Below are 25,387 nucleotides of genomic sequence, written 5' to 3'. Positions count from 1 at the left end.
TGGCATGTGGGATCTTCCCGGACCAGGGTCCGAACCCATGTCCCCTGCATTAGCAGGCATATTCTTAACCACTGCGCCACCAGGGAAGTCCCATGTGGACTTCTTAGTTGCAGCATATGAACTCTTTAGTTGAGGCATGCATGTGAGATCTTGTTGCCCGACCAGGGATCGAACCTGGACCCCCTGCATCGGGAGCACGGAGTCTTTCCCACTGGAACACCAGGGAAGTCCCAGAATTTCCTTCCTTTTTAAAGCTGAATAATATTCCAGTGTACGAATATACCACATTTTCAAATCCATTCATCCTTTGTTGAACACGTGTGTTCTTCCATATCCTGGGTATTGTGAAGAGTGCTGCTAGGTACATGGGTATGCAAATACCGCTTCGAGATCCTGGTTTTAATTCTTTTGTTGGCATGTGTGTTGCATTCAGTAATTTAATACTTAGTTTCCCATTTCCCCCATTTCATATGCAATGAAACAGAGGTGCCAGAGGTCAATTAATTTGATTAAGGCCTCACAGCTGATACATAGCTAGAGCAGCATTTGAATCCGAGTCTTCTGTCTCTAAATGATCTGTTCTCTCTCCATAATCTCATTTTGCTCTAAAATATTTTTCAAGAGGAGGGATTGGCATTTTGAGTGAGAGGAGGTGACTTTAGGGGACTTTAGAAGATCTGGAAAAGAGGGAGAAAGATGGTAGCATCCATTACTGTGAATTTCATAACCAGTCAGTTATATTCTTTGTGACAGGCCCTAAGTGGGGGAGATTTGCACCTCAATCAAGTGGGCTCTTGCATAGACAAAATGCGTGGGTGACAGGGAAGTCAGAGAGTATCATGCCACGTACACTGGCTTTCTGAATCTTCCACCACAGCATGAGCTAAAGGTCTTTTTTGGTGCACGCTGGAAAATTCCTCTAACAGCCCCTGAAGTGGGACTGGCTACTGGATCCTTTAACCCCTGTGTGGAATTCACTTTACTAGAGACTTGGTGTAGAACATCCTTCATCCTCCATCCATGGGGCATATGTCCATCGTTATCACCTGAAGGCTGCACACCTGAGCAGTGTAGCATCCATAGTGTTTGGTTAAACTGAGCCCAGTTTTCTCATCTGTTATATTGCTTTACTTTGTTGTTGCTGTCGTTTGCTGTCCAGGCATCAAATGGTCCATAAACAAAACACCTGTCCACTGCATATGCACTCCAAAAAGCAAAAACAAATTTCAGAGCAACTACAATGGCTGTTGCTAAGCCAGTACATTCAATGCATTTTTCTTAGACAAATAGTTGACTTTTAGGTAAAACACCTTGCATGCTGCTTGTCACATAGCAGGTCCCTGAAAATCGTTCTTTTTATCCCTCATCCTTTCCTGTATTAGAATTCAGTTCCGTGCAAAGAGCTAGGATAGGCATTGGAAATGGAGGGGTGGAGGAGGTGACTGTATTCACTGACCTCAGAAGTGTGGGAAAACAGGCATTGAAAATAAATCAGTGTATTCATGTGGATAAAGAAAGGAAGGAAAGGGGGTGTCACTAATCAAATTGTGTCCTCCCTCCCCTAAACTGATACGTTGAAGTCCTAGCCCTCAGTACCTCAGAATGTGACCCTTTTAGGAAGAGGATCATTACAGATGTAATGAGTTCAGATGAGATCACAATAGAGCAGGGTGGACCTTTAATCCAATATAACTGGCGTCCTATAAAAATGGGAAATTTGGACACAGACATGCACACGGGGAAAACACCACGTGAAGATGAAGGCAGAGGTCAAAGTGATGCACCTGGGAGCCAAGGAACACCAGTGATTGCCAGCACAGCCCCTGGAAGCTAGGCAAGAGGCGTGAAACATTCTCCCTCACCATACTCAGAAGGAACCAACTCTGCTGACACCTTGATCTCAGACCTCTAGCCCTCAGAACTGGGAGATGATACGTTTCTTTTTTAAAAATTTTATTGAAGTATAGTTGATTTACAATGTTGTGTTAATTTCTGCTGTACAGCAAAGTTATTCAGTGCTCTACAGTAGGACCTTGTTGTTTATCCATCCTACGTATAATAGTTTGCATCTGCTAATCCCAAACTCCCAGTCTTTCCCTCCTCGACCCCCCTCCCCTTGGCAACCACAAGTCTGTTCTCTATGTCTGTGAGTCTGTTTCTGTTTCGTAGATATGTTAATTTGTGTAGTATTTTAGATTCTACGTATAAGCGATATCATGTTGTATTTGTTTTCCTGACTTACTATGCTTAGTATGGTAATCTCTAGGTCCCTCCATGTTGCTGCAAATGGCATGATTCCATTCTTTTTTATGGCTGAGTAATATTGCATTGTATGGGAGATGATACATTTCTGTTGTTCAAGCCCTCGGGGTTTGTGGTGCTTTGTTATGGCAGCCCTAGCGAGTGAATACAGACAGCTCCAGTGGTAACTAGGATAGGATGGGGTTGGGGAGGTCCCCTGGAGGACATGATGTTTAAGCAGAGACGGGGAAGATGATTCAGAGATAGCTTGGGAAATATGTAGGAAAAAAAGGAGAACATTTTTCAGAAGAAATACTATTTTGATATGCGGCTAGTGGTTACTTTACAATTTATCCTAATAAGTGTGGGTATCGCGTTTCAAATCCCACAACACGTTAGGACTGGAAACAATAAAGTCCAAGACGGCTGGCTGCTACTCACCGTGCAGCTGATAAAACAGATTGACCATGATGGGGGAGAAAAGAAAACTTAAATCAGTGGAATTAGGAGGAGGAGGACACAGAGGGAGGAGAAGAAGGAGCAGAAATGAAACAACCTTTCCATTTGGGGGCTCTTTTTTTTAACAACAGAAATTAATTTTATCATAGTTCTGGAGGCTGGAAGTCCAAGATCGAGGTGTCAGCATGTTTGGATTTCTTCTGAGGCCTCTCTCCTTGGCTTGCAGATGTCTGCCTTCTTGCCATGTCCTCACATGGTCTTTCCTCTGCCTGTGCATCTCTGTGTCCAAATGTTCTTTTCTTATAAGGACACCAGTCAGAATGGAGTAGGGCCCACCCATATGACCTCATTTAATCTTTTTAAAAAATTGTTTTTAAATTTATTTTTTAACCTTTTAAAAAAATTGAAGTATAGTTGATTTATAATGTGTTAGTTTCAGGTGTACAGCAAAATGATTCAGTTATACATATATATATATATATATTCTTTTTCAGATGTTTTTCAATTATTGATTATTGTAAGATATTGAATATAGTTCCCTGGGCTATACAGTAGGTCCTTGCTTATCTATTTTATATACAGTAGTGTGTATATGTTAATCCCAAACTCCTATGTGTGTGTGTTGTGTGTGTGTGTGTGTGTTTATATATAAATACACACAGCCATATATATATATGAATGGATAAAGAAGATGTGGGGTGTATATATATATCTTCTTTATCCATTTATCTGTCCATTTATCTGTCAGTTTCATGAAGTAGTGTAATGATGGGTGTTTGTCCTGAGTAAAGGGACGAACCTCCATCATTACACTAGCTCATCAGGTTGACTTCTGGGGAAATGGCTGCTTGGAGCATAAAACAACCACCTCTGATATTCTAACGATGATGCTGAGCCCTCAGTGGTGAGTTCAGCCACCGTAGAGATGTCCTATTTCAGAAGTGATGCCAATAAACTGTAGTTTCTTGAGCAGACACAATGCTACTTCAAATTAAAAAGTCCTCTTCTTGTTACTGTCTTTGAGAGTATTTTTCAAAAAGTACCTTCTAAACCCTGGTTAGCTACCCCCTCCCTTGGGCCTTCACAGAACTCTGTGTTTTGCTGTATCATAGTACTAACCATGCTGATTTTAACTCTCCTCCTTCTCACCTGTGTTGTTCTTGATCTGCCTCCTATCCTAGGCTTGCATCTCCTTGGAGCACAACCTCAGATTTGAAGTGAATCTCTGTCCCTCAGAGTCTGCACACAAGATGACCAGAAGTGAACATTAAATAAATATTTGTTTAACAACTCCAGTTTCAAAATGTTCACATCCTAGATGCTCAAAGTTAAAAAAAATTTTTTTGCATGCTTAAAAATATAAACCCTTGGGTAACACACATGCCCAATTGCCCAAAGGTTTTCCAATGATATATGTTCATTTTTTCTCTATCACAAATTCCCTCTGAACCCTCTGCCACCAAGATTCAATAATATGAATTTAATTCTCTGTTTACATCAACCTTTTCTGGTTAGAGGCTAGCCTGCTATGTTCTCTTTTGACAAGTTCAGGGTAATTTTGAGTTTGATCTGATTCTTTTTTTTTTTTTTTTTTTTTTTTTGCTTGCTTGTGACCAGAGAAAAATCTACGTGATGTTTCAAACTATAATTTTCAGGTTTTCTCTTTAAAAGGATGCTGGATGTAAAGGTTTGGATAGGATAGAAAGGAAAACAGAGCTAAAACCCAGAGCTCTGTTGCAACTTCTGAATGTCTATTCTCTTTTTTGTTGTTAAGAGAATTACCAGTGCAATTGGTTCCCACAGGAATATCTCCTGTTATTCTCTCTCATTTGTCCAGTTCTGAGATAATTGAATAATCTGGAATGTGTCCAAGAATTCTGAGCCCAGAGAGCGCCTTAGGGAAACCTAACACTCTAACACTCTCTTCTCATGGCCACTCATCACGTCGTCTTGGTTCCCCTGACTATTGGAAGCCGTGAAGCTTTAGCTACGCTGTGTTGGATGCTTACTGTGTTTCACCTGTATGCTGAGCATGGTATATGTGCAGTCTCTAAACCTCACAGCGAACCCTGAGAGGGTTTATGTTCTGGTCATCAATTTAGAACGGAGAAAACTGAGACTCACAGAGTCAGTTGTGTGACACCTCCCAAAGCTGCTGTTGGGAAATGGAAGAGCCAGAATTTGAATGCAGAGCTGACTGGCTCAAAACTCCGTTCTTCTTTCATTATGTTGTTCTGGATGGTGTGGCCTGGGGAGAGAGTCTGCTGAGGCTACATGATGGGGCACAGAGAGTGTGTTGGAAAGAGTAGGGGTGAAGAAGGACCCTGGGCAGGATCAATATGGCCTTGGGGGCCAGGCAGAAATGTGGTACTTCTCAAGTGTGCAAAAAGCTTTAGAAAAATGTTATGAGCTCCTCTAGTTAGTAAGCAGTGTAAGAGCTAGAACTTGTCCACCAAACACAATGCCTGGCACGCCGTAGACACCCAAATATATGAGGAGGAATAGATGGATGAGCCGAGTGGGAGAGGTCAGAGCACAGGTGGGTTCCACAAGGCAGTAGGGGATTCTCAGGATGGGCGAGCCCAGCTTGTTCCCTAGATACAACAGTAAGTTCTATTCTCTGGACAAAAGAGGAAACAAAAAGGCCAGTGGTTTACTCATTTAAGTGAGAAGTTTTACAAGGAAAGATACTCAAGACAGAAGAGTCTCTCTTCATAGGGGAGGCTTAATGCTGAGCCTGGCCCATGCTAAAGGCAGCCTAGCTTAGTGGAGGAAACACCAATTTTGCCATTAGACAAACCTGGGATCAAATCCAGATGATTACTAACATGCTGTGTGACTTCGGACAAGCACCTCAACCTCCCTGAGCTTCTGTTTCCTGATCTGTAAAATAGGATTGTAATACTTAGAGAAACAGGGGTAAATTTTTCACATGGTTAATGTGCTTTTCTATTTGGCCTTTCTGAGTATATGACTTTTGTCTGAGCTGGGCTGCGTTAACCATCTACTTGGGAAAGAAAGTATAAAAGAAAGTGGAAGGAAACTCACTCGATGCCACTGTATGGGACTCGTTGCCCCACACCGACAAGTTCTGTAGCAGGACCCCTGCTCTCAGGCCTTCTGGTACATGAGAGTCATTGAAGAACTCCAACCAGACAATCTTGTACTCAGACCATACCACTTTATTTCTTTTTCTTTTTTTTTTTTTGGTACTTTATTTATTTATTGAAGTATAGTTGATTTACAATGTTTCAGGTATACAGAAAAGTGATTCAGTTTATATATATATACTTTTTCAGATTCTTTTCCATTGTAGGTTATTACAAAATACTGAATATAGTTCCCTGTGCTATACAGTAGGTCCTTGTTTTTTATCTCTTTTATGTACAGTAGTATGTATCTGTTAGTCCCAAACTTCTAATTTAACCCTTCCCCCCTTCCCCCTTTGGTAACCATGAGTTTGTTTTCTATGTCTGTGAGTCTGTTTTGTATATAAGTTTATTTGTGTCATTTAAAAATATTCTGCACATAAGTGATATCGCATGATATTTGTCTTTCTCTGTCTGACTTCACTTAGTATGATAATCTCTAGGTCCATCCATGTTGCTGCAAATGGCATTATTTCATTCTTTTTTATGGCTGAGTAATATTCCATTGTATATGTGTACCACATTTTCTTTTTTCATTCATCTGTCAATGGACACTTAGGTTGATTCCATGTCTTGGCTATTGTAAATAGTGCTGAACATCTCCTTGAATTAGAGTTTTCATCTTTTTCAGATATATGCCTAGGAGTGGGATTGCTGGATCATATGGTAACTCTAGTTTTAGTTTTTTATACTTCTTTATTTCTTAACAGGCTCAGCTACCCCCTGGTAGCACAGAGCTTCTTCACCATGAGTTTCTGCCAAAATCCCAAACAGCAGAGTGGGACAAGAGGTCTTTGCCCTCAGCATCACCCTCAACTCATCCATCATTCTTCTCCTTCACCTGGGTCTGAAGACCAAAAGGGGAGAGTTGAGAGACATGATCTTAGGCCCCCTTATTTCTCTCTTTTTGTCATTCTCACAATTTCCTAGAATCAGAGCCTTCCCATCCCTTTCCTCTCTGGTCCACCCTTGCCAAAAACTTCTGTGGTCTTGCCAACCAAGACTGGTCCTTAATATGCCAAAGAGTAGAGATGAAGGAATTTAGTAAAAACTACCTTCCAAAGTCAATATTGTGACTTAAAATTTTTATTATTTTCTTGCTGCACAGTCTTTTTTGAATGTCAGAAATTTGCATTTACCTCCTTTAGAGGGAGTAAGGAAGTGCCTAAGAGCATGGATTCCAGAGTCAGACTGCCAGGTCCAAAGCATGGTTCTGCCACTTACAAGTGGTGTAACTTTGGGTAAATCACAAAACCTCTCTGTGCAAAATGGGGTTAGTAATAGTATCTCATAGGGACTCTTGGAATAGTACATTAGTTTGTATATGAAATAATAACACCTCTCTGTTTATTATGCATATAACTGTGTTTTCACCTTCTTTATCATTAATCAATATCATCACCATTTTTCTTTGTGTTCCTTCTTTAATAAATCCTAATTTCCTAGCCTTACCTAGGTATAGGGATGCCATGGGCCATCTGAGGTAAACCTCATATACTCCGGAAGACAAAAGAGAAGAGCACACTAATAATTTGAAAAATACATTATCCTTAGACTGCAGTCTAGTTGGTACAGTTGTTTTCCCATAGGGCTGTGGGTTAACAATTCTGATATTGCTAGACGTGTATACTGGAATTAAACAACTAAGTAAATGGATGGTGGAGGATGGGAGTCAGGCTTCTCATTGTTGGGGTGGGAGGTTATAAATGAGCAAGGGGAGAAAGCTAGACTGATCCATGTGATAATGGATTAGAGTTGAAGATATCAGGATGAATTCATGTTAAGCTTAATATAGACACAGACGGTTACATATATAAATATTTATAGATTTGTATATATGTATGAGTCTGTATACACACATAGATTTCCTTACTCAAGTTAACTGAGAGGGACTAGAAGCCGTGAGCACACTTGGCACCCAGATTTTGGTTTCTAACACCATTCTCCAAGAAAGGGAACCAGGGTCCTTGGAGAAATGGATTCTAGGATGGGACAGGAAATAAACAAGATGAACCTGGAGCATCTTGCATTGCTAGAAAGTAAGAAAGTTCTCCAAAGAAAGGGCAGGGGGGAATGTAGAAGCCAACTGAAAGAGATTCCAATGGCCAAACCTGGGGAAATTTGAATGAAAAAACAAAATAAAATAGCATTGGATTATAATCCAAAGTATAAAATACATATCCATGTGTCCACACTAATATATATCATATATATATATATATATATATATATTTGAGCAAATAATTAAATGGGGAAGAAGAGACAAATCTGCTATGAAGAACAATTCCAAATAATTTATGTAGACACTGTACTCAGAGAGGTAGAGCATAACTTCCCACTCCTTAAGTGTGGGTTATGTATAGTGACTTCCTTCCAAAGAGTATGGTATGCAAAGAGAGAAAAATAGAGTAACTTTATAGTGGAGAGATTTGAGAAACACTGCCTCAGGCAGCAATATTGATATTTATGACATCAATAATGATGTCATCATAGAATGTATCCTTGAGATGTTATGATGAGAATGTCACCTTTTCTGTATGGTTTTCCTCCCCCAAACCCATAACTGCAGTCTAGTCGTGAGAAAAACATCAGACAAATTCCAGTTGAGGGACATTCTACAAAATACTTGACCAATACTCAAAACTGTCAAAGTCATCAGAATAAGGAAAAGTCTGAGAAATCCACAGCCAAGAGATCCCTCAAGAAGCATGATGACTAAATTTAATGTGCTACCTGGATGAGATTCTAGAGCAGAAAGAGGACACTAGGCAAAAACTAAGGAAACCTGAATAAAGTATGGGTTTTAGTTAATAGTTATATGTCAGTCTTGGTTTATTAATTGTAACAAATGTACCCTATTGGGGAAACTGGGTCCAGGGTATATTGGAACTCTCTGTGCTATCTTTGCAGTATTTCTGTAAATCTAAAACTGTTCTACAATAAAAAATTATTTTAAAGATATATTGTTCCTGTATCATTACTTCACAGGATTGATATGAGGATTTAAGGAGATAGCGCATGAAAAGTTCATTACCAAGTGACTGGCATATAATATATGCTCCACAGAACAGCAGTCTTTGACCATCTTGTGCCTTTCTGTGCAGTTCTTCCTTGTGATATGCCTTGAGAAACTTACTATTGTTGCCTTTCCTCTAAGATGAGCCAAACTGATCTAGTTTGTAATAGTTGGTATCTGCCTCTTTTGCTCTGAGAAAACTAGAGCATCATCCCAGGGTTTGTAATTGAGCATTTTTACCTTAATGACCCTATCTGGATTGCATTCATTAGTCTGTTTAGTAACTAAGATATACCACATCATAACAGTACTTACATGGTGGTTACCTTGCTGTAAGTCTGCCAGATACTTCTATATAGAGTACGTGTATTTTAACTTTCTTTGAAAATGATTGTCAAATATGTGAGGCCCATTTTCTGTCTTAGGAAGGGGAACATGGGGACGTTATCAACTTCTTGTTTGCTGACTGAGGGTCTTGACGGAATGCAGCATCCCAGAACAGCAAGTCCTTGTCAGTTATTTCTAAGGATCAGAAGGAGTTGCAAAATTGTAATGAGGCAGGGAAAGTTTTCTTGTGACCTTGGGTAGAAAGTACCTTTCTACAGAGGTGAGGTGGATAAGATCTCTCTGGGGCTGAGGTGTATCTAGAAGAGAAACCATACTGCTGGGAGCAGGACATGGCTGGTCCTCCTGGATTCCCTCTATGGTCATGGCTATGCAAAAGAAATTATATATACACACACACACACACACATATATATATAATTTATATGTAAAATATATATAGTAAATATATAAATTATATATACACATAATTTCTTTTGCAGAGTATATTATATACTATATTATATACTATATAAAATTGATAATATGTAATTATATAAGTGTACATATACAAATACCTACTATATTACATAATACATAAAACATATATAAAATGTATAATATATAATACATAAACTATATATATAATTTCTTTTGCATTGTATATATACTTAGTGTATGTATAAGATATAAAATATATAATATATATTATATAATATACATTATATTATATATTTGTGTACATATGTATATAAATACATACACGTGCATGGACATATGTACATACTACGTATATACATACATTCAAATAGTTATTTCCTATCTTTATGCTTCTTCTCTCAGTTGACAAGGTCAGGATTTGCACATTATAACCTACTCTTCTCTCTTCACTCACCCTATTCTATTTTTCTTGGATGCCAACCTGAGCTTACCTCCCATCTACTCTTTTGTTTGTCCTCCTTAGCTGGATATTATGTGTGGAAAACTCACAGAAAAACTGGGTTGCCATGGCTGGTCCATCCTCCTGCTCAGTAAAATGAAAATAACATTTAAGAAACCCAGTCGCCAATGTCTGTTTAATAATTCTTGATTGCTGCCCTGAGCCTGGATTTCAGTATTTCTGAATAATCAGCGCCTGGAAGCTAGCAAAAAATGACTATCTAAAACTGCCAGAAATTTGCTTCCTGTTGTTCTGAATGTGAAAGTAGGAATGTGACTCTGGGGCAGCCTCATTTGCCTTTGTGCTGGATCACTTTGGTGGGCCATCTCAGTCCTACCCAGTGGCATTAAATAACTACTCGCTGCCCCTGAGTTAGCCCAGGACTTGGGAGAAATCATCCAAAAGCAAATGCTTTATAATGGAGTATTCTGTTTAAGAATATAATTCTTTAATGAAGTGTTTAGCATTTCCCCTGGCAGGACTGGAAACAGAGTTTGAAAATAGTGGATGGGATCTGGGACTGAGGGAGCAAAGAGATGGGAGTAAGGGCTCCCACTGGATGATGGGCTTAGGTGGTGTCAGCTCTGTAACTAGTTAAGGGTCTATTTCCAGAAAAAAAAAATACCTGCCATTAAGATATTAGTTCATTAACTTATGAAAGTCCTTGGGCATTCTTTATGCACTACTCAGTCAATTTGCTGTTTGAAATTTCTACTGAAGCTCTGTAGAAAATCCAGGGCTAATGCCGGTTCCACCTTGGTGCCCTCTGCAGGCCCCATGGGAAGCCTCCCTTCTGGTCAGTTCCAGCCTCCCAGAGGGATTCCGGACAACAATTGTACTAGTCAGAACTTACATTGCTTACATTACTAGTCAGAACATTACATTTACATGATAGTAAACCCAAAGCACACTAGCTTATTCAGAAAGGGACTTCCCTATCTCCCCTGCTTCTTTCCTTATTCTTTCACAATGAAGAAAGATTTTCTTCACATGGTAGGTTCAAACTCATTTGAATTCATGACCTCCTGGCTCCTTGACTCCAAAGCTTCCCAATAGAAAAAATTCAGGGAAGGACTCTGATTGGCCCAGCCTAGATCACATGCTCACTTCTGGCCCAATCACTGTGAGGAGAAGGAGGTGCTGTGATTGGTCTGACTTGGATCACATGTTCACTGTGCGACCAGAAGGGTGAGTTACTGGCCTAATTTCCAACTGCCAGCTCTTACTTACAGCTCTGAGTAAGAGTTTTTCTGGCCACCAGAGCTCACTGTGCCCATGAACATGGTAGGTTACAAGTGCTGAGGAATTACTGTCTCCCAGAAGCAGCCCTCAAACAACGACTGATGGGAGCTGACACATAAATACTCAGGGGCTCACTTGCCCGTGGGCTGACAGAATTCTGAGACATGCAGTCAACGCCATTTACCAAAATGCCAGAGTGGGATTAAACTCCTGTTCTCCACAGTTGCCCCTTGCTGGGCATTGCACTCTTTATCTGCCTCTTTCTCTTTCCCATCTCGCCCCCTCACCCCTTGTCTGCAGTATTGCCTGACTTCACCTCCCAAATATGTTTGTACTTGAGTCCTTATCTCAGTGACTTCTGGGAAAACCCAAACTAAGAGAGTTACAGTGATTGGCAGCTCATCACATGAGTCAAATGGGGATGAAGCAGAGTGCCTGGAACTGGTACTTCTGAATACACAGAGTAGTAGCTGTCAACTAAAATATGTGTGTGTTTGTGTGTGTGTGTGTGTGTGTGTGTGTGTGTGTGTGTGTGTTGGGGAAAAAAACCCACAGAGCAGCAAACAATGAGAACTTACAGTAAATCACTTCCTATTACACCAACATTTGGGCACAAGCATGTCTGGCCTGATATGCCCAGGGGAAGCAGACAGACCTCCCCAGCAGGTTGCTCTAGAGAGGAAAATGTCAGAGGATGTGGGGTCCAGGCTACAGGGAGAGCTGTAATTTACATGAGACAACATTTCCACCATGACTTCATTAATCTTAGGACTCTTCCGCCCCAGCTGAATCCCAGCCAAAAAGTTATCATGGCAGAGAGACATGCCCGCCTCCTCAGATGCTGGCCAGCGGCTGGGCGACTTGGCTTATGTTTGGCGATATTCCCATTAGACAGTTGGGCTTGTGGGATGGCCCATGCATGTGCAGTGATAAAAATACTCTCATCTCTGTGTCTCAGCTGTGGTAACCCTGCTTCTTTCCGTTCGAGTGTATTGGTTTCTAAAGCCAAACTTATTCTATATATGTCATGGGTTGAATTGCCTACAAGCAGCAGTGCTTGAGAGAGGGGTTCAGGTGTATGAGACTCTGAGGGAGTAAAACACACACACCTCTCTAAGGTGGTGAGGGAAACAAAATAGGAAAGATAAAGGAGCCACACAGGGATGGGGCTCTTAGTTTCAAATAAAGTCTAGACCAGGGGTTGTCAAACTATGGCCCGTGGACCAAATTCAGCTGCCACCTATTTTGGTAAATAAAGTTTTAAATAAAGTTTTATTGACACACAGCCACGCTGACATAATGTCTATGTCAGCTTTCTTGCTACAAGGGCAGAGTCGAGTCGTCTCTGGACTGGATGGCCTGCAAAGCCTAAGCTATTTACATTCTGGCCCTTTCCAGAAAATGTTTGCTGACCCCTGCCCTAAACTTGTCTCAACCCATGGGAGCTCTGGAGCCCCCCTTGCTCTATAAAGTTATCCCCACCTTGAGGCAAGGGCTGGTCTCGGTACCTTAGTGTCAGCTGGGCGTTGGTTGTCACCCACCCTGGGTGTTAAGGGTGAGGGACATTAAGCAGATTAAGCCCAGGATGGTGGCTCCCATCAGCCGAGAACAATTTTTTGGATGTTAGGGGCACCTGTGAATTCTGAGCAACTGACACAGTGGCTGGGAAATGGGTACACGTGCTGGTAAAGGGGACCTTTCAAGGCACTGCTAGCAACTACTGCCATGTTGATCTGGATCTCCAGATGTGTTTCATGAAGATGGAGGGAACCCTTGCTTCCTGCCTGAAACTGAGCCATAATTCTCTCACCTGGACTCCATGACTCCCATTTCACTCTTGCCTTCAGTCCGTCCATCCCATTGTTCTCGGCGAAGACAGAAACCCTTAACAGCTCAGAGAATAATTCCTGAGAGAAAACTTCTTGAACCTTTTTCCCCATAAATTCCAGTCCCTCTAAGTAGCCAGTATTCATTTTGTGTGTTTTTACCTATTTTTTTCAGTCTTTGCAAACCACAGCACACAAAAATATGCAGATTTTCTTTTCTTTAAACCAAATGCCCTGTTATGCGCATTACTTTGACATTTGCTTTTTTTTTGCCTTAACAATATAAACCGTAAGAAACTCTCCAGTCTGACATGTATAGTCAACTGATATTTAACTCATTTTTTTAACAGCTGAATGATAGCCCATCATATGTATGTACATATTATGTACCTAATACAGATGTACAATAATTTAAGCGTTCCTACATTGATAGGAGTTCAGGTTGTTTCTGTGTGGTTTTTGTTGTTCACTTTACAAACCATGGTGCAAAGAACAGCTCTGAACAAATATCCTCACATTCTGTTGCTTGTAGGCTGAAGGCTCCATCCCTAGAAGTGGTATTATTTGGTCAACATACACATGCATTTTAAATTTCCATACACGCTGCCAGATTCCTTTCTGCAGATACAGCAAATCATATGTCCACCATGAGTTTATGAGACTGTCCAGTTTCCAACATCTTTGCTAGATTGGCGTCCTTCAGTCCCTTTAATTTTTGCCAATCTCTTGGCAGGGGAGTGGCCTCCCGTTGTCCTGACTTGCATTTCCTTGACTGTTATTGAAGTTGGTCATCTTTTTATATGTATATTGCTTTGGTAAAAGTAGTCCCCGCAGTGATAGGACCTTATGTTAATCTGGGGGGAGATGGAAGTGTTCTAGGGGAATCCTTTGCTCTTTACCCATCCATCCTCGGCTGCTCTCCAATGCAGAGTTGGTTGTTGCCGATATACCTGCCCATCCTCGGCTGCCCTCCCTCTTGTGTCCCCAAAGGGTGTGGAGTTTTGGTCTCAAGGGATGTGGCCATGGTGGGAGTGGGTAGAAGGTCCTGCCCCATTGGTGACCATCTCCGTCTGTTCTCTTCACGTCTAGACACCACCCAGATGAACAACGCAGTGCCCACCTCCCCTTTGCTCCAGCAGATGGGCCATCCACATTCCTACCCCAGCCTGGGCCAGATCTCCAACCCCTACGAACAGCAGCCGCCTGGCAAAGAGCTCAACAAGTACGCCTCCTTGAAGGCTGTCGGTAAGTGCTGTTTTGTTTCTTCTCTCTCTCTCCTGTACTTTTCTGTTCCTTCTAGATTTCCTTATCCCCTATTTTTTTTCTACTCCTTTTTCTGTCTTTCTTATCTCATCTATCACCTATCTATGTATCTATCATCTATCATCTATCTGTCCATCTACTATCTATGTATCATCTATCTATCTATCCATCATCTATCTATCTATCATCTATCTATCTTTCAAAATTTCCAGATGTAAACATTTCTGGTGTTGGGGGGTGGGGGGGAGCCTGGAGCTCCTATTACCTGAGTTCTTATCAAGTGCCAGACATTGCATTGGCCCTTTTATAGACACTGTCTTATTTTCTCATAGCGCTCCAAAGAGGAAGGCATAAGTATTGCTCCAATTTTCAGATTAGGAAAACTGAGACTCGGGGAGGCTAATTTAACTTGCTCCCAATCAAGCAGCCTGTGGGCAACTTGAACTTGTGTTTTTATCGCTGCAGAGCCTGTGCTCCTGCTGCTCCCTTCCTACAGCCCTGGGTGGGTTGGGGTTCAGTACATTCCCTCGATTTGTACATGAGGGAGTCTGACGGTGACCCAGGTTCCTAAACAAATGACTCGTGGCCCCGTTCTATAGGATGGAAGCAGCACCCACAGCAAAGTCAAGCTTTGGGGCGGGCAGAAGACTCCCAGACCCCACGCCTTCTTTTATAATCAGCTTCTCATCCTATTTCCTCTCCCCACTGCCAAGCTCCTCATTGGAGATGGGAGAGGAGACATGTGCTGATCCATTCCAGTATGAAATATCCTAATTTTGTTACAAACTCAGGACAGAAACCAAAGCACAGACATGATCACATGTCTAGGCTGCTGTCGGAACCGCGGTCTACAGACATCAGATTCATAAAACAAGCACGTTGGTCCCCAACAGAGGGCCAGACACATACTTGGAGCTTAGCGTTCGAACCAGAAGTCCATCTTTAGGAATTCCTATTCCTCAATCTCCCACGATTTCCAAATGGAACCGTTTGAAGAGGGTTTGAGGGGTGCTTATAATTCTGAGGGCACGGGTTGTGCTGCCTAAATTCCAAGCCTCGTAAGACTTTACATAGTAATCTCCCACGTTTCCTGTTGAATTTTTCCACCCACCTCAACCCTCATCTACACCCATGACCACAGATTTCTTCTATTCCGTATTGTGTGTTTGCAGAGCACATACATCCTAAACGTGTTCAGATAAACTCAGATGTTACTAGGAAGGGAAGGGAGCTGTTGCCTAGGAGAGAAAGAGTCAGGGCATCTGTGCCAATGTAACTGCAGAAGCCTTCATGCACTGTTCAGTGGCCCACCTCCCTTTCTGAGCCTTGCACTTAGGTGATGAAGAGCATCTGCTGTTATACTTGATTCTTGTTTTGCATTAAAAATAATCCACCCAGACGTCTTTTTCTTTTTGAACTGGTCCTATTACCCAAAACAACTCATTTCTTCAACTTAGGCCCAGTGTTTCCTTCCCCCTTAACACCCAATAGCTCTTTGGGTAAATCATAAATGGATCTTCCAACAGAATTCCTCGATTCTGTCCAGCATTGACTCAGGGCTTCTTGGTATAGCAAATGTTTGCAGTGCATTTGGAATTAAACTTGCAGTCTGAAAGTTTATTTGACACTCCTTGAGTAACACTTTCTTCCACAAAGCCGGGACTCCTGAAGTGTTTGTTGAATGAAGGAATGAGCTTGTCTTTGACAAGAATCAAAGAATAGCTTAGTTGGAAGGGAGCACCCCTATATCTTCTAAAAACTCGGAAGGGTCTCACTTGGGGTACCCTCCTCGATCCTGGCTGTGGTTGATGTGACCCTCTTCTTCTTGGTCCTTCTTTTCTGACTATTACTGGAGTTCACAAGCTTTATCTGAGTCACTGGTCCTGTGAGGTCCAGTGAGGGGCAGACTGAGCGAATGCATGACCCGATGGGTTACCCAGGAGTCCAGAGTCTGCCTGCCCAAATGAAATGCAAATCCCATAATAAACATTATTTCAAGGGTTCTCTATTAAGGCATAATGTGACTGTGCTGTGAACGATGAAATGCATTTCATTAACAAAATCATTACCACCCAGTAGAGAAGTTGTTTAAAAAATGGTTTGCTGTGGAAAGCTCTGCAGTCTCTGATAACCAGACTCATTTTCTAAAAATTTCAATTCAGTAAATAAGGGGAGACTTGGACAGCCTTTAGTGTTAACTGCCAAGTTCAAAAATACCTCTGGAAAATCAGTGTTCTCTTGGAGACTTTAATATTCAGAACATCGAGTGGGTTGGTCACCAAAACCCCCTGACCTCAGCTTCTTTGTGTGAAAAACGAAGAACCTGAACTCTCTAGTTTCCAAGCTCCATTCTAATTTTAAAATTGGAAAATTAAACAGTTCTACTCATTCTAGTCATTAGAATACCCGTGGACCATTAAATGTGTCTCCTTCATTCACTACCAACTCTGGGGAGAAAAGGGTGGGAATTATTGGTAGTTCCTGAGATAAATTCTTCCCAAACAAGACTTCCCATCTATTTAATTTAATTTGATTTGATTTAATTTAATTTTTATTTTATTTATTTAATTTTATTTTTGTTGTTTGCTTGTTGAAATCACATTCATGTTTAAAGAGAGCTCCTTTCTTTCTATAATTCAGGGGTTTGGGAATGTAACATCTGGTCCTATATAGCATGTGACTATAGAACGGTCTCCGTTCCCAAGGAGTTCATTGGCCAGTTATTGTAAAATGTTAGCATACACTAGGGGAATGTAAGAGGCTAAACCTCACTGTACTCTGTACAAGAAGGAGTGATGAAGTTGAATGATTATTTGTTCAACGCTTTCATCCATCCTGCAGACATTTAATCTGGTGTCCCTTGATTGTAGGTCCCACTGAGGCATGAACCAAGTCCGTCCCTTTCATCGATGTATCCCCAGCATGTAGCACCATGAAGGGATCTTTTCTTTTTTTTCTGAACTAGTATTTTTATTCATTTCAAAAGTCCTTCCCTTTATTCCTTTCTTTAACGTTTCCCATCCCCCACCTGCCATTTCAACCATGTAGAGCTATTTGGGAAGATTGGTCTTAGCAGAGCACCAGAGAACACAAGCATCAAATATCGCCTTTGGACTATGTAATTTAAAAAAAATCTTGTTTTATCAATAACTCAAATATTATTTTAAGCATTTAGTCCATGTAATAGTAACAAAATAAATGCTCACTTCAGTGTTTTCAAAATCACTCCAGACCTCACCCTCGGCTCTTCTTCTCCTTGGGGTGAATAAACTTGGGGGTCTGTATTTGGTGACCCACTAACATCTGCAGAGGTCTGACATGTTCTAAAACTGCATGATTCCTGGCTTTTTCCTCCTCTTCTCTGCCGTCTTCCACAAAGGGTAAAGCCCACCTCATCTCTGCTGGCACAGGACAAATCGGTTATTGCTTCTGTGGCCTGTGATCACTCTTGAAGGGATCTTAGTAAGCCCTCCCAATACATATTTGTAAAACCACTGAATAATGCCACGTGACAGACACCACCCACATCATGTCAGGAGCGTGAGATCATCAGCAAGATGGTGGCATATAGCACTGCCCCTGCAGTTGGTCAGGGCTGAGTTTAAGATCTAGTTCATACGTTTATTGCAGAAATTACTCAACCTTCCAGGTCTCAGTTACCCCATGTGTACAATGGAGATAATAAAAATATCCAACTAATTGTCTATTGGCAAGATTTGATGATACAGTGCAGGGAAAGTGCTTACCCTGGTACATGGTCAGCCCTCAATCAATACTGCCCCATATGAAAGTCTCCAGACCAGAATTGTTTGTTGGTCATATTTTTCCTTGAATTTCCAAATACACTGGTACCTTGATTAACATGCAATTGGTAGATTTCACTTTGAAGGAAATAGAGAGTTGGGTCCACATCCTTCACTCTAGTTTGATGGGAAAGATGTGCCTGAAAGCTAACTCACTTTGGGACTCTGATAGAACAAACAAGCAAGAAGCAAACAGCAGATGACTTTTCTGAGTTGTGCTTAGGGCCAGCAAAGAGGCGGCCCAAACCTCTTCACTCTCCGCATCAGTAGCCTGGACAGTGAAGGTCCATATGCCCAGAGCTATGACTCCTACAATCCATCAGAGAAAGATTCTGTTTCACTCCATTAACTCTCCTTACTGAGTCAGAAATGTGGGTTTAAACATTTTCTAAGTATTTTCTAAAGTCAAGAAGTGTGTGTTGTTCTCGACTGAGCCAAACTGTAACCTGAAAATTCAGTTAAGCACACAAACCCTCTGGCCTGAGCCACCTGTGGATAGGTGGTTACAATGCAAGGACCCGCTTTATGGTTCCTCATAGGTCAATGTTTGCAAAGACAGTTGTGAAAATCTCCCGAAGGATCACCTGATGATTCAGAGATGGGTGATTCCTGCCTCCAGAACTGGGAAAAGACCGCTCTGTTATGTAGCTCCTGATGGGCTTTGCAAGTGGAAATTGCCTGCATGTTGGCATTTAGCTCCTATTGGCTCCGTGTTTAGTTTTTCCTCTAGGTGTCTTGAGAGTTTAAATCCTCAGCTGCTAAAGGTTCCTGACCGCATGCCCTTCAGATGCTTTAGTGCAACTTATGCTGCCCAGCTGGAGAAAGAGACAGGAAGTAACAGCGTTATTGATAAAAGGCTGTGCCTTTTTTTTTTAATTCAAGAATTTAATAAGAAAATATTTTCTCTGTTGCTATTTGACACTCTATGGACTATTTTCCCAGTACCATGTTACATTTTCCAATAGCACTTTTTACAGCCACAGCAACAATGCACTTAGCTGTGGCAGGAATTCTTTTTTGCTCTTTCTGTAGGAATCATGTGTGAAAACCCTACGTGATGCATAAGCCCCTCAAATGTGAATTAACCTCTGCTAGTTTTTCTTTTGTCATTGTTATGGAGGAGGGTGAGCTAGTATCATTGACCCAAACAGCACACCTCTGAAGGAGGTATCAGTCCCAAAGTCAAAAGATGGGGAAACTGAGGCTTGGTATAGTTAAGTAATTTTCCCAAAGTCACACCTAAAGAGCCAAGACCCATATCTGGGATAGCCTGATTCAGGTCATCTTCTTCCCACGAAACGATGCTGTCTCTCACAGAGCAATTTCTGGCACCAGAGGTTATAACCAGGCCAAAATAAAAAAAAAAAAAGATTGAAAGGCCCATTTTCCTCTTTGTGGGGGAGGACTTACTAAGCTATTAATTGTTTTCTTTGTTTGAAGGTAAAAGTTTTCTCATGATGCTGAGTACAATTGAGGTATAACATGTTTAAGGTGCATTACAGTTGAGGTATAATTTCTTATGAATAGTATACTACTCAGATTGTAATTTCACAATAGTGTGACTACTGAAAATATACATACACTAGGGTCATCAGCATCCCAGTAAGGATAAGAAATATCTTCCTCTCCCAGAAAGTTCCCTCATGGCCGCTTCCTCTCAATGCCGTAGGCCCATCCTCTTTACATAAGCATTTAATTTTTCACCCAAAAAATATTTATGTAATGTCCATTAGTGTCACCAGGCCCATAATGGGGCCTTGCTATATATTTGGTAGCTTGTGTGCCGTCTTATTAAGTGCCCTTATTAGCTTTGGATTTACGAAACAAAACTTGTTACTGTCTTGCCCCGTCTTAGATAGTGGGGACAGAGGTGACCACAGCTTGTTTCCTGCCTTCAAGGCAGTCGTGGATTTGATTTGGGAGCAAACGGCTTCCTTGGGCTTAGTGACTCAGTGACTCGGTCAGGCACGTGTCCACCCCGCACAGGAAGATCTGGGGCCGCATCACTATTTCCAGATGTCAATGATCCTGGCTCAGAGGGAGAAGAAACATGAAGGCGTCCCAGGCGGGTCCCACTTAATTTTAAGTTCGTCACTCTTCACCTGTTATTCCAATTTCCCCTCTGTTGCTAGTGATGAGGGTGTAGAGCTCATATCCGCAGGGGGAACGTGGCAATTTGAGCATCCTTTGGCACGCCTGGGAGGCCAACCAGAAATGTTTAAATGGGGCCGGATCTGTGCTCTGTAATCATTCAGATCACAGACTGTTCCCTCCATCTCTTCCCAGCTGGCAGCCTGATAAATGTCTGGAAACTGTGCAGAAACGTTGAGGACTTGGTTTTTCCAGGTAGATTCCTAAGAAAGGAAACTGGAGCTAGTAGCGCACGCTGATTGGTCAGGCCGCCAGCCAGTGGGCAGAGGCTGCTGCTCAGGCACGTGCGCAGGTTTGCCTCGGTTTGAGTAAAACCCGATCTTACAGAGAGGGTCTATCGAGGAGCGGGGTAGGCTGTAGCCATAGTCATTCTCACCATCCTTTACAAAAGGGTCACTATGGGGTTCTCCTAATAATAAGAGATTCCCCCAGGGCCCATCCAGTACCTCTAAAATGGAATTCAATTTAGAGAAACTGATTTATAATCAAAGTCCCAGGCATTATGGGATTCTCAGATAACAAGTTTGATTCCTTTAGCATTGAGGGGAATTTCCTTACTTCAGGAAGAGTGACCCCGTGGAGAACCTTGAATTCATTCATTCATTCAACAGTATTTTTCAAACACAGACTGTGTGCTAGGCACTGTGAATGTGGGGTCTCCACTCCACCCAGCCTGCCACCTAGCACTTAAAGTTGCAGTCAGCAGAGCCTGCCCCGACCTTGAATTTGGAGCTAATGATGCTCCCCCCACCTTTTTAGCAGGGGGATTGCAATAAAAGAGGATCACAATTTATCTCTTGTCAACAGAGCGTTATTAGCCAAAGTGACCTCATGTAACTAAAACTTTGTTTTCTTTCTTAGAGGGTTGAAATTTAGAGCCACCTAGGAATTCTCTCTCTCCCTGAAAACATCTAGGCTTTCTTCAGGGGAACCGCTCTTGATCCTGTGTTGGGTATTATCTTAATCGTGCTTCAGGGCCTTGCGGAGAGAAGTGTTCACATAATCGTAATTGCGCATTTGGTCCCTCGCCCTGTTTCCCGGTCCCCTGAGACCTGCGCCCCTTGGAGGCTGCAGCTGGGGTGCCTGCAGAGCATCTGGGCGTTGAGGGCACAGCACACATGGGAAGCCCGTGAACAGATAGATCAGCATCTCTCCATTGTTGTTTTTTTAGGAAGTTCTGAGGGTGACTGGACAGTGGCGACACTTAAGTCACCGAAAGGTACCGTATGGCTTTTTCTAGCTCTTTTGTCCAGGTGTTGTTGGATTTGGCATTAATCCATGAAGGCACAGAGAATCCTGGTGTCTGTGTGCACACATGTGTCCGCGTTGGGTGGACCTGCGGGTCCGTCTGAGTTCCAGTGTGTAGGTGTTGTGTGTGTGTGTGTGTCTGCGCGCCTGGGGTGGCATGTCTGTGCTCCGGGCTGTTGTTGAAAAGTGTGCCACTCCTCACTTCCCAATGTTCATTGCCTGAAGGAAAATGTCACTATCAGAAACCATCCCAGGTAAGACATCCAGGAGACTTTTTTTTCTCAGAAAACTGTGCAGGCAAATGGCAAAATGTAAGGTAAATTAATGCAGGGGGAAAAACACAAATTGTGAGGGAGAGATAAACAGAGTCAGGTTGTTGGCCCGGGGTCTTGGGAATGATTAGCCTTTTGGGGAACAGATGCTATTTTCAACTTTCCTGGCTACCATGGTGAGCATCAAAAGTTGGTCCCCTTGAGTCTGTGCGTTAACTAGCTGGGTGACTGGGCTAGGTGGTGGCTATAATTTATTAACCCCCTACTATGTGCCAGACAGAGGGCTGGGCCCTTTATGTCATTTTGTCCTTGAACTCTCCGATGACCCAGCCATGTATGTGTTGTCCTTCCCCTTCAGAGTCGAGGACATGGGCCTCTGAGCGAGGCTAGCTCTTGCTTGTCTAAAGTCATATAGCTGCTAAGTGATGAAGCTGAATTTGAACCCATGTCTGCCTGACTCTAATGCTTAGGTTATTTCCCACTGGGGTATGATGGGAATGGCTATTTTCCAGAACAGACTGGAAACTCAGTTCTCTTCTTTCTTCACTCCTTATGCTTTGTCGGGTGTGGTAGTTGGGAGGATGTAGCTGACCCAAGCAGGTGAAGGTCAAACCCTTTAGTGACCTTGAACTGGGAGAAGTTAGAAGATATTGCAGGGCTGTAGGTAAGATACTGGTAGGGCCATTTTGCCTTCTCAAAAGACAGTTCTGGTTTCTAAGTGGAGACTGGATTGGGGGAGGGTGGGCTGGAGTTGAAGTCACCTTCTGGAAGACTCTTGCAGTCATCCAGGTGGGCAGTGCCCTGAACTGGGGTGGGTAGAGGATGAAGAGAAGAAAATAGAGCAGAGGGGTAATGAAGAGACTGCAGAAGGTAGTGAGTGCGTGGGAGTGCAGAGGAGGGAGCCGTGGGCCACCCTGTGGTTCTCAAGTTTGAGCCACTTCAGTGCATATCAGCATCTCCTGGAGGAGTTTTAAAACCTAATTCCTGGGCCCCACCCCAGAGCTTCTGATTCACTAGGTGTGGCCAGAGGAGCTGAACTGCTAACAGGTTCCAAGGTGATGCTGATGCTGCTGGTCTGGGGACCATACTTTAAAAACCACTGCAGTAGAGAAATCTTGCTGGGAAACTAAGACTGTTTGATTGGGTCTCCAAGCATCTTTCTGTGGGTTGAGGGTTCTGAAGAGGGAAGTTTGACCAGAGTCCCAGAGGCTCCGAAGCAACTTGAGCTCTGGGGCGGGGTGGAGGGGAATGAGGAGTGTCACCCCATATTCCAGAATTGGGAGTGAGAGCTTTAGACCCTCGTGTCTAATGAGAACCCCTTGTTACCCAGTTGTTGCCTTGAGAGAGGCAGATTTTTTGGGTCTGCATTAGATAATAAGTATTCACATGTCAACATCCATTTTTAACAATGTAAACAGTTTGGAACATGACAGACCTACTAATTTGAGGCATAAACTTTTTTTTCCTTCCCTTGTGAAAAACAAAGCCATTACGATTCCCATGACAACATTTAGAGGCAGTCAGCATCCCTGTCTTTATATCAGCCTGTTGTTGTCTGATGCATTTAGAAAATATTTCAGGACAGGTCAAAAGCAAGGGCTTAGAGGCTATTTTTCTCCTCAAACCAGGCTAATTTCCCCTCTCCTCCTAAATGCATCTGTATTTATCCTGCTTTGTCTGGGGAAGAGAAAAGGGGTCCCAGAGAGGGGAGGCCCAAGTTCCTCTGGGGTCACTGATTTTCCCTATTGTTTTCTACTCGACCTCCAGACCCTGAATCTACATGAGGCATGATAACAAGGTCAGGGGGGTTGTACACCCTGCCACCTTCTTGAAAGAGAGGTATCAGCAGAGTGTGATGGACTTAGCCTCAGACACACCTGAGTTCTGATCGTGGTCCCGTCACTGGTACTCTTGTTACTTTCTCCAAGTCATTCAACCCCTCTGAGCCCCTCTTTTTGATCAACAAGATGGAGACAACACTATCACCTCCCTCCTAAGGTTGTTGTGAGGACGATGTGAGGTAACATGTACAACACATGTCACAGTGCCTGGCATGTCAAAAGTGATAAACACATGAGGTTGTAACTGGTATAATTATTACTATTATTATCAGGTGAGCAAATTAAAGCTCTGAAAAATCTCATGGTTAAAAAAACTGTCAAACTCTGTATAGCCCATCATTTCCCAAATACTTTTGACGTCTGATCTCTTTTCTCTATGGAAAACCAGTTCACAGCTTGAGATCCAGTTACTGGAATGTTGCTAGGAACCCACTTTGGGAACACAGGGCATGGACAGAGGGATGGGTGTCCCTTGGGGAGGTTGGATAAAGAAGCAGTAGCTTCAAAGGAGAAAGGGCTAGGTCCCTGAAGATACAAGTTCCCTGCTTCCACCTGCATTGGCTATAACTCTCTTGGGAGGGGAATCCTATCTGCCACGAAATGGCAAACAAATCTTAGCGGTTTGCACTATCCATTTTTCACTACCTGAGGTTTTCCAGGAAAGTCTCCCCCTAGTGGTCACTGCTGTAGGTCCACGTGCCCAGCCCTGTGGACTCCTGGAATAATTGTTTAATACCCAGGATGGAAGAAGACACCACCACCTCAATCCCAGTGGACTCCCCTAACCAGTATGAACACGTATCATGGAAATACATTTATTTTGCAAAACGAATCTTTGAACCTGATCTGTCCTTAGTGTAGCACGCCATTGGAGCCTGGAACTTGGGGGAAACTTCTAGCATAGTGCCGTGATTTCATCACTCTAGCTCTGACTAGAATCAGGTTGTGTGGTCTTGCCCAAGCCAGTCACATGCTCTGGACTTTCATTTCTACCATTTCCAAAATGGAGGAGATGATAGTATTCACATTCTATCAGGTTTGGGGGAGTAATTTTATGAGACAATGCAAATAATACCCTTCCATGAAGCAATGAAGAAAATACACTTTTTCACCCTTTATGCTTCTACAGATGAGGGAACTGAGTTCTCTTGAGATAAATGAGATTGCCAACACTCACACAGGGCATCACACCCAGGACCAGGACCCAGAACTCAAAGAATGGCTTAAGACCCCAATGTTCATAGCAACACTATTTACAATAGCCAAAACATAGAAACAACCTAAATGTCCATCGACTGATGAATGGATAAAGAAGATGTGGCACATACACACACACACACACACACACACACACACACACACACACACACACAATGACATACTATCAGCCATTAAAAAGAATGAAATAATGCCATTTGCAGCAACATGGATGGATCTAGAGATTGTCCTACTAAGTGAAGTGAGTCAGACAGAGAAAGACAAATACCATATGATATCACTTATATGTGGAACATAAAAAAAATGATACAAATGAACTTATTTACAAGACAGAAATAGACTCACAGACATAGAAAACAAACTTATGGTTACCAAAAGGGAAAGGCGAGGGGAC

General features: G+C 42.4%; 1 protein-coding gene across 2 annotated transcripts in view; it reads left to right on the top strand.

Moving 5' to 3' along the window:
• Nucleotides 1–25,387, top strand: part of SHISA9 (shisa family member 9) — a 293,766-nt gene that overhangs the window by 250,589 nt on the left and 17,790 nt on the right. Inside the window, exons 3-4 of one of the 2 annotated variants that reach the window (XM_067706602.1) lie at nucleotides 14,287–14,442; nucleotides 21,586–21,633. In XM_067706602.1, coding sequence (XP_067562703.1) covers nucleotides 14,287–14,442; nucleotides 21,586–21,633 — 204 coding nt within the window. The remainder of the gene's footprint in view (nucleotides 1–14,286; nucleotides 14,443–21,585; nucleotides 21,634–25,387) is intronic. The other variant, XM_067706603.1, reaches the window with a different exon arrangement.

Source organism: Pseudorca crassidens, chromosome 15 (assembly GCF_039906515.1).
Source record: "Pseudorca crassidens isolate mPseCra1 chromosome 15, mPseCra1.hap1, whole genome shotgun sequence".
NCBI classification, from domain to species: Eukaryota; Metazoa; Chordata; class Mammalia; order Artiodactyla; family Delphinidae; genus Pseudorca; species Pseudorca crassidens.
Note: the sequence above shows the minus strand (reverse complement) of the source record. Positions and strands in the feature narration are given on the sequence as shown.